Here is a 14,777-nt window from a genome sequence, read left to right as displayed (position 1 = left end):
CACAAGCAATACCATGGTCGTTGTTTTAAAACACCCAATTCATGTTGCTTTTCTAGAATGAAATAAGCATGCATGACAAGTCAGACAAAAGTGACCTTCAAGTGTATTAAATAGTGCATTTCCTGCCTAAGTTTAACCTGTTTCTATGTCAGCCCCCAGACTGTACCTCAAGTGTCCTTTCTGTTGTCCCATAGTTGAGTCACCAAATTTTAAACTGTTGACTAAGTAAAATTACTGTGAGTTATATCCCATAGTTTAATCTTTGCTTCTTCTAAAAAAAAAGTTCACAGATGTCCAAACTGATCATGAATAATGAACGCCTGCTTTTTTCCCCTTTCCTTTTTCTGTTTTTATAGCTGTTGAAGGAGGGAATGAAATCATTTCTGTTCCAGACATACCAGGGGCTCCGAGTTGTCTTTGTTCTGGAAGTCCACTAATACCGAAATTCTTTCATCAAGGAAGAACTTTTTTAAAAAAGTCTCCAATTGAGTGTTCTGCCATCTCTTCCCTTTGACAACAAAATGTATAAGAACACTTATATGCCATTTAGGCTAAATGTGCTAAATAATTTTTTCCTGATAATTAAGTTTAAAGTATTTAATTTATTAGCAAAATAACTGACATATTAGTGAGGCCCTTCCTCCTATAACTTAAAATTATTTTTCAGATCCCCTTAAATTCTCTTAGCAAAGAGACATCACTGAGAAGGCAACGGAAGATGAACTATAAATTAATCACTTAAATAAAAATGAACAGCCGAGCGAAAATTATTTCATGGTAGAGGGTTTTGCATGGCTTGAAAAGAAAATAATTTATTCAAGATGTTAATTCAGTGAAACAAATGGTAAGAAGGTGACACTGTACTTTAAGCAGCTCCTCGAATACAATATTTCATAATTAGGGTGGAATTTGCTTGGGATACGTGTGCCTTGAAAATGGACCAGAAAATGCCTCTCTGCATTTTACATCTTGACAGTAATCACTTGCAATACTCTGCCAGGAAGACCCAGGAGAGCACCAGAGATGTTTGCTGGTGAACAGGAACACATAATCAGTCTTTGAGAAGACAGTAAAAATCAGTGATCTGTGGTGTCTTACATGCTCAAGCCAATTAAATATGATTAATGGCTACTTGTGAGTGCACGAGTGAGCTCGCCTTTCCCTCAAGGGAAAGGGAAGGACAGTGGATGTCGGCTTGGCTTCCTCCTTTATAGTATAGAGGAGCTCCTGCCTGGAGCGCCAGGTTAGCTCCCGAAAACGCTATGAATCGGTAAGAAAGGGGAGAACACATTTCCAGAGCAGCAACAAGAGGGCGTTGCAAGTCCTCCAGGAGCAGGCCATCTCCTTCCCCAAAGCTCTTCCCTCCCTGGCAATCTGGTGAGCAGAACACCACCTGGAAGGACTGCTTTCCTGCGCCCTCTGTACCAGTCATCTGGAAAATGGGATGTTTCCCCGTTGTTCTCATAGTATGGACAGTCGGGTCAGCTTTATTAAACTTACTTTTTGAGCCCCAAGGCTCTGCACAACTGATGAGCAGGACAGACCGGGTCCTGCAGGTGGGGAATATGAGTCTGGACCAGAGGGGCAGGACACATTGAACAGGTGACGCTCTCCATGGAAATACAGACGTCCACGTGCACCACAAATCACCTACAGGCCGCAGGGGTGAGAAGGGCATGCTCACCTGTGCAGGTGGAGGCTGCTGCACAAAGCCCTGCGGAGAGGGAGGGGCCTGGAGGACTTGTTGGGAGATGGAGGGCCCAGAGCCTGAGAACCCGCCCGTGGGGAGCTGCTGGCCCGTGGAGGCAATGACGTAGCTGGGCTGCTGGCTTGGCTGTGGCATGAGGGATGGTGGGTAGACGGGGCCGGGTGGGGGCTCAGGAGTCTCTCCTGAGGACTGCCTGCTCAGGTTCATCTGGCTGAACTGGGTCGCCACATCTTCTCTCTGTGAGACCCAGGAATAAAGGAGGAGATCAGCAAGATCAGCGTAGTCACGGGAGAGGCACACAGAGGCAGGCTCAGGCCACAGGCCTGTCCTTGTGGGAGAGGCAGGGAGTGAGCTTTGGGAAAAAAATAACAGAAAGGCATCCTCTGTCCAGAACAAGAAAATGTAACAAGAGAAAACAGATTGAATCATCCCAAGGGACAGAGATGGTAAACAATCTGACCCCAACTCCTTCTTTCAATGGAAGCAAATTATTTTTTTTCTCATTCAGGGTTGGGCTCCTCAGGATGGTGCTGAAACAAAGAGGGCACAGTGTTCTGTCCTAAAGGGGCAGCTGGTTTTCCCAGCAGCAACCACAGGATCTGTGTCTGCAGAGAAGAAGAAGGATTCATGGTCATTGCCACCATGGCTGCTGCAAAGATGGAGTCAGGACTGTATCACCAACAGGCTGGGCGGGACCCCATTTGATTAGGGAGTCTTTGTTCACTGGCCTGGCCTGAGAGTTAAGGGCAATGTTCACTCTTATTGTCCAGAAGGACCTAGTACATGGGGGGACAGTGAAGGGGACTAAGGGGATTGGAATGTGAGGGGAACAACTATATCAGGAGCATAAGGGTGATGATGGTGACCAGCTCAACACTGACTTTAAGGTATTCCCCAAACCTTCACACCAAGTTCATGTGTGTCTGTGTTTCTATCTTCTAATTCTGAAGGCATTCAATTACTGATTAGCTGGTAAACTCTTAAAAAGGTTCCAGATTTCAGAAGCACTCGACATGGGGCAGATAACAGGAAAACAAACAAACCAACAACATGATTTTGCAGGTGGGTTACAATGCTCTGGAATGAGACATTCACATGCGCACCGTCATGGTCAGCCCAGGGCTCCCACCCAAGCATCTGCCAGCCCTGCACAGGAACGTGGTAAAACCAGTAAGTGCCCCCTCCCCAGCAGAGAAGCTATACACATGTAATCCATACCATGGGGAACTGCTGCGTTGGGGACACAGGCAGGAGATGCTGGGGAGGAAACGAGACAGCTGGATATTGCATGGACTGGGAGGAAGCTTGAAGCCCCTGGACAGGCGGGAGGAAAGAAAATGTCGATCAGGTCACAGGGAAGCCAGGGGGGCTGGAATCCCACAGGAAGGCTGTCATGTGCAAAGGACACCAGCCATCGCCCCTCACATGTCCCCTTGGCTCTGGAGACGGGAACCAGCCACCAAGGGAAAGTCAAGGCCATTGTCTGCTCAGAGTGAACACTCCTTTGAGAAGGTGCTGTTATATTTTTATGTTGTTAGATTCTCTGGGTCTAAAAATATTGCCTCTCAAATATTACCCAGAATGTTCTCCCATGTGAAGACTTTGCTATTTTTGACCCATCTGGTTAAGCTAGATAATAATATAAGCCTAGAGTAATTTAAGAAGCAACAAATAAATCTCCCACCTTCAGGGAGATTTTCCAAATAACATCTACCACCTTCAGGGACGAAGAAGTAAGGGAAAAAATATTTCAAAAAAGGTTTCCTCCAGCAACCTACCTGGGACACTTTAGGTCTCCATGGACATTGCTATGTGTCACTCTAGACAATGGGGGCCGCTCTATTGTCTAGGTCACCTTGGAATGAACTGATTTCTATTCTTCCCATTAATTGAAAAATTTAATACTGACTCTGAGACATGAACACGGTCTGTGCTGGGAATGGATGAGCAAGATTATATTGTACAAAGGCCTGGGTGGGAATATAAGTTCAGTTCCCAAGAAAGGCTCCCTGGTACATAAAAGTAGCATCTAGACCTAAGAAAAAAACATGCCATTCATTCTCCCTAGTATCATGCCCCCGTCAGCTAAGTCACTGGATGGGACACTCCTCTCAACCTAACCTTAAGAATCCAGACAAAATCCTGTCAACCTACAACCGCAGACTCCAGGCTGCCAGGTTTTCTTTGGGAGTGGACGGCGGAGGTACCGATGGAGAATATGCCCTCTTCCTGATGCAGCGCCACTCAGAAGACTTCTGCCTGCCTTCCCACGAGCTCCTTACCTGAGTGACCAGTGTTCCTGCCATCTGTGGCTGCGGTGGCGGCCCCTGCTGCTGCGGCTGAGGGGAGGGCTGCTGCCGGGGCTGCTGCTGGGCCGGCCCTGCCACGGCGCTGCGCAGGGGCTGCTGGCTGCTGGGGGGGTTGTATATTGCAGGGCTCCCGTCGGGATTCACAAAGGGCTGGCCTGCAATGGAATGAGAGCTCAGTCCAAGGGAGCCTCTTAGTTCCTCTTTGCCAGAAAGAACTGCTCTCATAGGTACTTAAAAAGCAACCTCAGGTAAAGGGGCAGGGCAGTGGGAACCCAGCACACCTGAGCCTTTACCTCGTGACGACTTGGCTGTTTTTGACCCATCCGGTTAACCCAGGTAATAACGTAAGCCCGGAGCAATTTAAGAAGCAGCATGTAAATCTCCCACCTTCAGGGAGATTTGCCCAAACTCTTGTGCACCTGTGTACGGTGGCACCCAGGGGAGAAGCAGTCTTCACGAAGCCTTGTGTTTTCTGTACCTCACGGTCATCAGCAAGATAACACGCACTTTGTTACATGTTATTTACCGATACACTTGTTTGCCTTCCCCTAGCCTCGTCCCCAATTCGGTATCCCCTATTTGAAATACTGTCGACATGCTGTGGCCCAGAAGAAAGAAACGTTTCTAAATAACTGTGTATGAAACGTACGCAGGTTCTTCCGGAAGGAGAAGAAAGCAAACAAGATCGAACTTATGCTCACTGAGGAGAGGTAGAAATAACTGAGGAAAATGAAAGACGTGAGGTGGATGCTAGGGAAGAACCCAACCAAGTTCCTAAGAGAGTGAGGATGGGTGACGGCCGGTTTTCAAGCCAGGCAATGGTTGCGCCGCTGTATTGTAACATTTCCCCCAATCTGGATGCAATTACCACTAACTACAAGCAATCAGTGTGAATGACAGCTGCTGAAGTCCAAAGCGGCTGGAAAAACCGGCCTGCCCTTGGACTAGCCAGTCTAGAAGTGGTTTTTGGGCCAGGAGCTACCCTAGCGTGCCCAGCAGGCCCGGTCCGTGTGTCGGCGCAGGAACAGAGAGTGTGGTTACAGAGGTAAGCCAGCGCCGTGCGCTGGGCCAGGGCAGAGGAAAGGACTCAGTACGGAGCGCTCATTCCTCTTGAATACATGACATGAGGTGAAACATGTCTCCCCTCTCGATATCAACATGTATAGTGGTCAGTAGATATTATTTTACTAATATAGAATTGTTGAACACCTGCACAGAGATGAAGACTTTGTTATCCGTTCCAGGATGCAAAGCAAAAACAAAAACACAACAAATTATGACCCCCTCTCCCTCAAAAGAACTTATAAATTGTGCTGGTAACAAAAAATGAACCCAGGGGCAATTGACACAGGAAGCAAAGTAGTCATATGTTCTTGGTTCCTAACACCAAAGCAAGACTGCCACATATTTGGCAGAAGGGTAATTATGTATAAAGAAAGAAAGTGGATAAGACAAAGATTTTCCTTTTCTAGATTTTAGAAGGTGACCAATCAAATTCTAAAGGAGCTGTTGATGATGAGTAGGCAAGTGTTAATTCAGATCTTGTAAGGATATGTTTAGAGATACCATACAAAAACTTCATAGTGAATTTAAGAAAAAGGTAGGAGTTTGGATAAATAGATGCTAGAAGTGTTGTGAAAAACAAACAAGTATAGGGTTGTGGAAGCCCATCAGGACCATTTCAAAGAGACCAGCCAGACATGCCTACTCCAGCTGAAGTCCTAGCAGGGGCACCCTTACATCACACACTCACGAATTTGCACCAATGATGGCAAAGCAAAATTGAATAACAACATATATGGGGAATTATCGAGTACTTGAGGAATGCCAAAGGCTATTGGCATCTCTGGATGTTGAAAGAAAATAGCCAAACAAAGATGAGTTTCTGCTAAAAAATTTCCAAAAGGAGGTTTAGCTGGGGAAAGATCAAAGTCAAGGCTAAAACCAGGCTCGCCTTGCAAAGACGAAGACTTTACAGAGGGGTCACTTTGAAAAAGGGCCTCTGCAGCAGCTCACTCATCCAGATCCCTGAAAAGCCAAGGAAGAACTGGGCAAAGGTGCTGAGTTAGAGAGCGGCCAGCTGGGCGCTGAGTCTAAGGCCAGGCTAAATAGATGTTGTGGCTTTATTCAGAAAACTAACTGTAAGAATATTTGTTCAAAAATTTCATACTTAGTGAGAGCCAAGTCAGTTGTGCTGACAAAGGAAGTTTCATTTTGTTTCATTTAGTAAACATGATTTGTATTTTCAAATCATTACTTTTCTTAATCCTGCTTGAGACAGATACTTTATCAACCATAATTTTATACATGAGCCACATTCTCATATATAAGGTATTAGATGAAAAACTGCTCCCTATTACCTCAATATCTATAATGAGTAGTTGATAATATTTAAAAAGTATGTAATTATTGAGCCTAAGCATGGTGACTAAGAATACTCTGTTATCTATTCTAGGGAAGTAAAAAAAAAAAGAGCCAAGTATGGTCCCTTCCTGCAGAAGCTTATAGATGTGCTGGTAATAAGGAAATGAACCCAAGAAAAATTGACACAAGAAGCAAAGTTGTTCTATGCTCTTGGTTCCTAAAACCAAATCATTTTTAGCATGTATTTGGCAGAGGATGAGAAGTATGGATTTCAGGAATTCATAGCAAGGACATAGAAAGATGAGTTCTAGCCCAAAGCAAGCAAACTTCCTGTTTCAATGGTAGAGTCTTATAAGAGATTTGGTAGGTAGATGGATCAATAGAGATCCACATATACAATCCCCACGAACACACATATACACATATACATACATGTATGTGCATATTTTCCATTTATAAGAATAAACACATTCTGCAAAAGAAGAAGCATTATAATTCGCCTTACATCTTCTGGTCTAGGGATCTTTTTTTATTTATTAATATATTCTCTTTCTCGTCTAGGGATATTTTAACATCTAGCATTTGTCAGATCAGAGAAGTGTGTATGGCAAAGCTGTTCAACAGTGTTATTAGATCCCGCTTCTAAGTTAGGATCCTCTTTGAAAGGAGATATTTTGATAACAGCTTTAAATGACTCCATCTAATGAATAAGAATTGGGACTTGGCACCCGAAAGCAGTTTTCTTCTTTCTGTAAACAAGATTGCAGATGATAATATACACATACACATGCTCAACCACACTGTCATTACAAATAATATTCTTGTATTATACCCTGAAAATACTCTGTTGTGCTTTTTGGAAACGCTCTACAATTTTGCTGAAAACAAACCACTCAAAACTAATGCTTAGTTTTGAGCTCTTTTCTGCAAGCCCTCCATCTCAATTAAAAGTGAAAGAATTTCAGCCAACAGAGTCGGATCATGTTTTGAACAGTGCCCAGAGTAATGAATATGATCCCGGTTTTCTTTTAATTTCTTCTATAGTGCTTACGATGATCCAAATAAAATAAAAGCAATAGAATATTCTCCTTAGAAGTATCTAATCAGAAAGCTTTCAAACGGTTTTCAATAAAATGATTATGTCTTCTTTTCCCTGAAGCTGATGGCATTTTCAAAATGTCTCAATCAAACACCCTGCCTTGAGAATGTGCCATATGTTTTCATGAAAATGTGGCAATTATTCAAGTAACTATTTTACTAGCATTCTCATGTTTCTCTGAATTTCCTAATTACTGGTAGCACTATGTATGTGAGAAGATTGAGTCAGGACGTTTTTACAAGATTCACATCTGGTTTTGCATTTTCAAGTCTAGCCACTTAAAGAAACAATCTGTAATAATCTAAACTCAACCTCAGATATGTTTTGGGGACAGTTCCATCACTAGAAAGGCTAAGGAAGTGACTGGTCAATGCCAAGCCTTCTAGCCCAGGATTTCTCCACCAAGGCACGACTGACCTCTTGCTGTGCATGATCCCCTGTTGAAAGGAGCTGACCAGTGCACTGCAGGATGTTTAGTGGCACCTCTGGCCTCTGCCTTCTTAAATGTCAGTAGCAGTCTCCTCACCCCTCAGTCATGATACCCAAAATGTCTGCGGATATTGTCACATGGCCTTGAGGCATGTGCAACACTGCCCCGCTGGAGAAGACTCCACATGAAGCAGATGTTCAACAGTCTATTGGCTCCATGCTCTGGATCCTATGCAACCAGTGTGGAAATTAACTGACTGCAGAGAAATTAAAACATTAACAACCAATAGCCATTTATTTACCTTTGAAGAAACTATATTTGTGAAGTTACCAATTTTCCAAACCCCACCAAAACCAGACTAGGCCTAGACTCTCTAAAATACATAAGAATTTGCCCACTGTAGCCCCTTCACCACTGCTATTCCTCATTCTCCAGCAGGAATCAGATGAAGTTGCAAGGTCAGAAAGCATCTTCTATAATTAATAATCCACTATGTGTCCCAATTAATATCAAGTTTCTGAAATATTTTGGAGGCAAAGAACACTTTTAACATCATAATATGCTTCACATGGATTTATTCTGAGCAACACAAAGTTTTAATTCATTCCAATTCATCACTCACTGATCTCTGATCTCAGTTCCTGGGAGTACATGAGAAACTCTGGTCAGTGAAGAGAGGAGAGACAGAAAGGTATATATTTCTGGGAAGTCTCTATAACTATGTCTTTATCAATACTGACATCAAGGTGGAGATGTAGATTTTAGCAGTAGATCTGCTCTTCCTAAATGAAGACCTTCTATAGCAGTTCATGCAACAAGAATTTTCGGGAAAAAAACAAACAAACAAACAAAAAAACCTCACTAGTAAAATCATAAGATTGAACACTTGAACGCAAGAACAGATTCCTGGTTTTGAGTCCCTGCCAAAGCAGAGGTAATACACTAACCTGTGTGTGGATTAAGAAGGATGCTTCCTGGCGGGATGCCCGTTGCAGCTTCCAGGGGAAGGAGGATGTAGCTGGTGCTGCTGGAGCCGACCTGGCCCCCCATCCCGTTTTCCGGATAGGGCACACAGCCAGGAGAACTGGCCGCCACGCCCGAGACCAGGGGTGCACTCTGGAGAGGGGGATGGGTACGAGACAGTGATCCTGAAGAGCCTGCACTGCTGGACGACTCAGAACCTACCAAGGAGACACAAATCAATGCATCCTTCAACATGGAGGACAGAATCCACGGTTCTAGGTTGAAATAATCTGTCATTAAAGAGTTTGAGGTGAGTGTTGCAGGGTGAGAATAATTAATGCCCCCTCCTACGTTCTGGTCTCACATTTTATTGCAATATCTGCTACATAATTTTCTGATGTGCCAATTCCCTGAAAAAGGAGAGACTTGGAAGGAATGCTCCCATTTAGCCTTCTCCTATGCCACTAGGGTGAATAATCGGTAAATGGTACCCTAAAGCTCTGAACTCCGTGCCTGAAAAGTCCTATCACCCTGAATAATTAATGCCATGGAAATGTCTTATTGAGCTGGAGTTATGAGAAAAAAATAGAGGTTCAAGAGACTGCAGTTTAAGGAGTCCTGTGATGTGCTGATCATGAAATGATTCTAAAATACTGGTTCTTCAACATCCCCAAAGCTCAATTTTGAAGGCGCAGAGTTGGAAATAATCTTTTCCCCCAGATGTGAGTAGAAGAACTGGATCATTCCTATTGGGAGTGCTTAAGATCTGTACCATATTGTACATATTTGTAGAAATCTTATTCATATAGCCAAGAGGTGGGCCAAGGAGGGTTTGGTCTTCATAACAATGGTGGAGCATCCTTCGAATGACACAGAAAAGTCATTGGTAATTGTGGACTGCGGATTTCTCAAACATGCAGGTAAATGGGTGAGGGCTCAGAAGCCCCCCAGGTGGAAGCCAGCCGTAATCATCTCCCTCTCTCCCTCCACTGGGGACAAAGAAACTCCTGCTACATCCCATGTCCCTTAGGCTCTAGCTGCCTTTCACTGTAACTAGAGTCAAGCAGCTCCGGAGACCTTGATTGTGGTTGTTCTGGGCATCGAGTATTAGCAAGAGCATCGGAGAGAAAACACACCAAACAAAATTTCTAAGTCTGTGAATTTAAACTAATAGATGATTTGGATGATATCATAGATTGCAAAAATGCAGTAAATTTTGCACATCATTAGCCCACAATTATTGACTTATGTCATTAAAAATGCATTCTTCTGTGGAATTAAAGGTTAGCATATGTAGTGAATAGTTAACATTGTTTTTAAGACTCTAAAATGTACCCTTAAACTGGAAATATTTTAAAACAAGTGATAGGAAAACACCATGTAGTTGCAGGGAGGAGGGGCCGGTGAAGAACAATAATTCTTGAGTAGGAGGACAGTGATATTTCTTGAGCATTTAGTACACATGAACACCTGGATAAACACTCATAATAAGTACTATTACTGCTTATATAGATAGGGAGAAGTTAGATAACTCAAGTCGACTCACACAGCTAGATAACAACAGAGCTAGAATTTGACCTTGACAGACTAAGCTAGATTTAACCATGACCAAGCTGCCTTCTGAAAAGAAAGCATGCATGTGAATATACCTTGGACTGCTACTGTGTTCTCGGTTGGGAACTGTCTCTTTTTCCATGACTTGATTATTAAAAATTATACAGTTTCAAGTTAATTCAGGATGCTCCATCCAACTAGTTTAAAATACTCACAAGGTTCTGAATAATACATAGGGAGAAAAATAAAGGACCTAAAAGGAATTTTGAAAATACTAGGCATAATATTGAGACCACATCAATGATATCATGACCCTGAAGTCATAGCCCAGTGCAAGCTGCAGAGTTTGAGGATTTTCCACATATGACTTGAGGTTACCATCCAACTTTGACACTAATACAGAGCCAACAATAACAACAGCAGTAATAATACAGTAAAACTTCCTGCCCCCAGCCATAGAAGGTCCTACGGAAATTATTATGTCCAGTGAGGCATGTCGTAATTCTGATCTGAAGTGTGAACTAGTGAAAACTTGCGAGCCATCCCTCTGAAATGTGATCATCAAGAAAAATAGTGCTCTTGTCTGTCAGTTTCTGTGCGAGGGTAAGAACCTGACTTCGAGAAAAACCAGGTCGCAAACACACATGACTTAATCAAATTGACCGATCACCTCTCTAAAGTCTAAGTCCTCCAGCACTTTTCCATGAGCTCACTGAAAACTCCCCTGCCTTCTATTTCAGCAGGGTTGAATCTAATCTCCTGCTCCTACTGTAACAGTCTTTGACTCCTATTGCAATAGTTATGTATAAAGTCTTCCTTGCCTGTTAAACTCATCTGGTGCAATTTTTCTTCTTTTAAGGATCCTGAACTATAGGTACTTTTATTCCCCCTGAATTCAAGGAAATGTCTCTATATCTAGGGAGCAGAGTTCAGCAGAATAACCTAAAGCTTCTGAAATTACAAGGCAGGAAAGAATACCCAGGATGCATGAGTGTAGTGGTGGGAATAAACATGCAGAAGAGGAAGTGGCAGCAAGATGCGGTGCCTTTGACCGGCTTCCAAAATGCTCTAGCGTGTAGACCAGGAAGGTGACAAGAAGAAAACCCTTGCCTACAGCGAACCAAATACCAGGCCATGTGAAATTATTAGAACCAAAGAGAAGACCATCTTATTTCTCTGGATCACTTGTTCTCCAAGCATGGTTTCTGAACAAACCATCTGTGCTTTAAGGAATCCTGATGCAGCTAAAGTTGAGAATCCTTGCTGTGGAGATCCAGAGGGAGGGATGATGGAAAAACATGGGGGGTGGCCAGTGTGCAGAGAAACAGACGCCAAACTCCTGTTTCTCAAACGCATCGCCACTACCCAGGAACCGTCGAGAGAGAGCGCAGCTCAGACGCCATTCCGGGTCTCCTCACAAGGAGGATGTCATGACGTGATGACGTCATCGACCCTCTCCAGGTGTGTGCTGGACATCTGTTAGGTGACTGTGCGCTCAGTGCGGGGGACACAATAGCGGAAAGACAGCCCAGGGAGTGTGCTTGTTTGTTCAGACGTCAGTAACAAGCGTCTTCCAAAATGTAGGAAAATGTTGCCCACTTGGAAAAAGTCTCCTTGTTATCTCCATAAAGCTCCAACCTATGCAATTAGAGGAGGAGAGTGACTTAAATGTCACAACTCTGGACTTGCCTTCTGAAGGGTGAAAAGGAAGTTTGCAATTCCACTGTGTATAATGTGATGAAAAAATGGGAAACTTGTGCTGTTCTAAAGTCTCATGACGGCAAGACTGACAGCTTTGCTTCATAAAAACCATCTTGGGAAATTGTGTGTTTGTTTTGACATCCTAGCTATATCTCCTTTAATTTTTTTTTTTTTTTTTGCTTTCCTTTCGTGTACCTTGACAAGCTTTCAAATGAAGACACCTAGATTAAAAAAAAAAAAAAAAATGTCTGAAGCACTTACAATTTCTAACCATTCTTCAAAGAACACGGCATTTTAGCATTCTTGAGGTGTTTTAAATGTTTCCCAAAAGCTCTGCTTTGGACATGATTGGGGACTGGCGCATGGAGATGACGATTAATTTAAAAATCCTGAGAGCTCTCTTGGTGTACTGGAATTTTCAAGTGCGCCATTTAAGGTACTTGGTTTCTGCCTTTTAAGAAGATTTAAAACTATTGAACCTTTCTTAGTTTACAAGAGCTTAAGTGCACCACAGTGGATTTTCTTGACTTTAGTTGCTGCAATAGTGGAATATAAGAGCAATTAATTAGAGTTAGAAATCAAGAATGCTCCAATTGCTGAATAAAAATGACAGAAGGCAGTGTGAGCCCACCTGAATCTTTCCAGGAAGCAAGATATGTATATATGAAGTAATGCCTATGACTAAATGCTATTAATTTTCTGCCTATGTAGGAAAACACAAGATAATTTCTCAGGAGGCGTTTGTCAACAACATAATTATGCTAAACCATTAGCATAATGAGCCTAGATTTCATAGAATCCTCTTTAGTGTGAGTGATGCTTGGTTGGGAAAGTATTCACCATCGAGGGTAGCCCAGGTCTAACCTCTGGCTGGTGTTATCCTTTCACTGTTTCCCTCATGGCCCTGGCCTTGGCCTGCCACCCCAGGCCATGAATGCACCACCAGTGAACCCTAACACTGATTCATCATGGAGTCAGAGCACTCACCCCAACCCTAGCTGAGAGTCAGGGCCCCTGGACTTCCGAAGCAAAATCAAAAACAAACAATGACAGTACATACTAAACTAAAATGGTGATGGAGGGAGCCTTGACCTGGGTGGTGAGCACACAATGCAATATGTAGATGGTGTATCATAGAATTGTACACCTAAAACCCATATAATGTTATTAACCCAAGTCACCCCAATCAATTCAATTATAATAATAATAATAAATATATAAATAAAAATAAAAACTTAAGTTCATGGCGTGCTATCTGTTATCTTCCTGGGATTGTATGAAATATTTTAATCATAAACATTTCTAAAGTAATTTGTAAACAATGGTGAGGAATTCTTGGGAAACAGAAGAACTAATGTGAACCCTGTGGTATTGACGTTTCCATCAGTTTAAAGTTGTTTCGAGTTAATGGTTCGAGATGTCTCATCATCATGAACTACCAAAGACTGTCCATGGAAACTTGAACCATCAAACTCAAAACATCACTACTCACTAAGAAGGAAAACAAAACAAAACAAACAAAAACAGATGCATGAACCTGGCTACTTGGAAACTCTAAACATTTTAAGGGTCACTTTCCTTATCTGCAATGCAGGGATGGAAACATTAAATGGCAATAGTTAAAATAAACAAGAACTGGTATTTACTGAAGGCTAATAACTTGCCAGATATTGCTTTGAGTATATTAACTCTTGGTCTTAACAATAACTTTGAATTATTTGCGCTAATATTCCCCTTTCTCAGATGAGGAAACTGAGGCACAAAGAGGTTAATTAACTTGCCCAGGATCCTACTAACAGTATGCCAAATCAAGAACGTAAACTATTAATATCCTAATTACCTTACAATGTGGTTTTAAGAAATAACTCATAGTATTACATTTTTAAAGAGCAAACCTTTGTAAAATAGTTGCCCTGTGCATGCGCCCTGGTAACCATTTTTACATAAATGATTGAAGTGAAACCTACAATAGTCTACTGAGGGGGGTTAGAATAAATTTTTGTATCACCTACATTTTATAGATAAGGAAACCAGAAACTAGAGAGGTTAATAATTGGACGTAGGTGCACAGCTAGCAAGAGGCCGTACTGGTATTTAAGCTGCACCTTCTGACCTCAGTCTATCCCAGTAACTAACATCATCATCATCAGTCCACTCAAGGTCAGAGGGAATGTTGACTTGGGTAGAACTCAGACAACACCACAGGACTTAAACCCTTTCAGTACTACTACCTGCTTTGGAGAGCCTCCCGGTACTCCTGGTACTGGATGTGCTGTCACCCCTGGTCAGCACCGTGATGCCCCCAAAACTCGCCGTCTTGGTCATGGCGGGCTTGAGATTGCGGTTGGAGCTCTCAGAGTCAGTGCTGCTCCAGGCCCGTTGGTGGTCAGACCACTTGAGTTCATTCTCCGAACTGCTCTGCCGACTCCCGGACGTTCTCCCTGAGCCGTCTCTGTTGCCCCTGGAGCATGGCCATCGGAAAAACGCACAGGGACAGTGTTACATTCCATGAGCTGGGTGGACACCGAGTGGGACCATTCCTGGAAGAGTCATCTACAGGAGACCCTTCTTGTCAACCCTTCCCATTAAAGCTGCTGCCCCGCAAACAGTGCCACAAGTACCTCGTTCATGTGCAGACAGGTAACACAT

General features: G+C 42.9%; 1 protein-coding gene across 1 annotated transcript in view; it reads right to left on the bottom strand.

The window, feature by feature from the left end:
* The window catches only part of ARPP21 (cAMP regulated phosphoprotein 21), a 102,279-nt gene that overhangs the window by 50,420 nt on the left and 37,082 nt on the right, over nucleotides 1-14,777 (bottom strand). Inside the window, exons 14-18 of the mRNA XM_090284476.1 lie at nucleotides 14,360-14,589; nucleotides 8,858-9,091; nucleotides 3,991-4,172; nucleotides 2,927-3,022; nucleotides 1,685-1,945 (exon numbers count right to left, since the gene is read on the bottom strand). Of these exons, the coding sequence (XP_090140602.1) occupies nucleotides 1,685-1,945; nucleotides 2,927-3,022; nucleotides 3,991-4,172; nucleotides 8,858-9,091; nucleotides 14,360-14,589 (1,003 nt within the window). The remainder of the gene's footprint in view (nucleotides 1-1,684; nucleotides 1,946-2,926; nucleotides 3,023-3,990; nucleotides 4,173-8,857; nucleotides 9,092-14,359; nucleotides 14,590-14,777) is intronic.

The sequence above is a fragment of the Furipterus horrens genome, unplaced genomic scaffold (assembly GCF_987537825.1).
Source record: "Furipterus horrens unplaced genomic scaffold, mFurHor1.1.pri manual_scaffold_7, whole genome shotgun sequence".
NCBI classification, from domain to species: Eukaryota; Metazoa; Chordata; class Mammalia; order Chiroptera; family Furipteridae; genus Furipterus; species Furipterus horrens.
The sequence above is the reverse complement of the archived record's forward strand: the minus strand, read 5'-3'. Positions and strand labels throughout refer to the sequence as shown.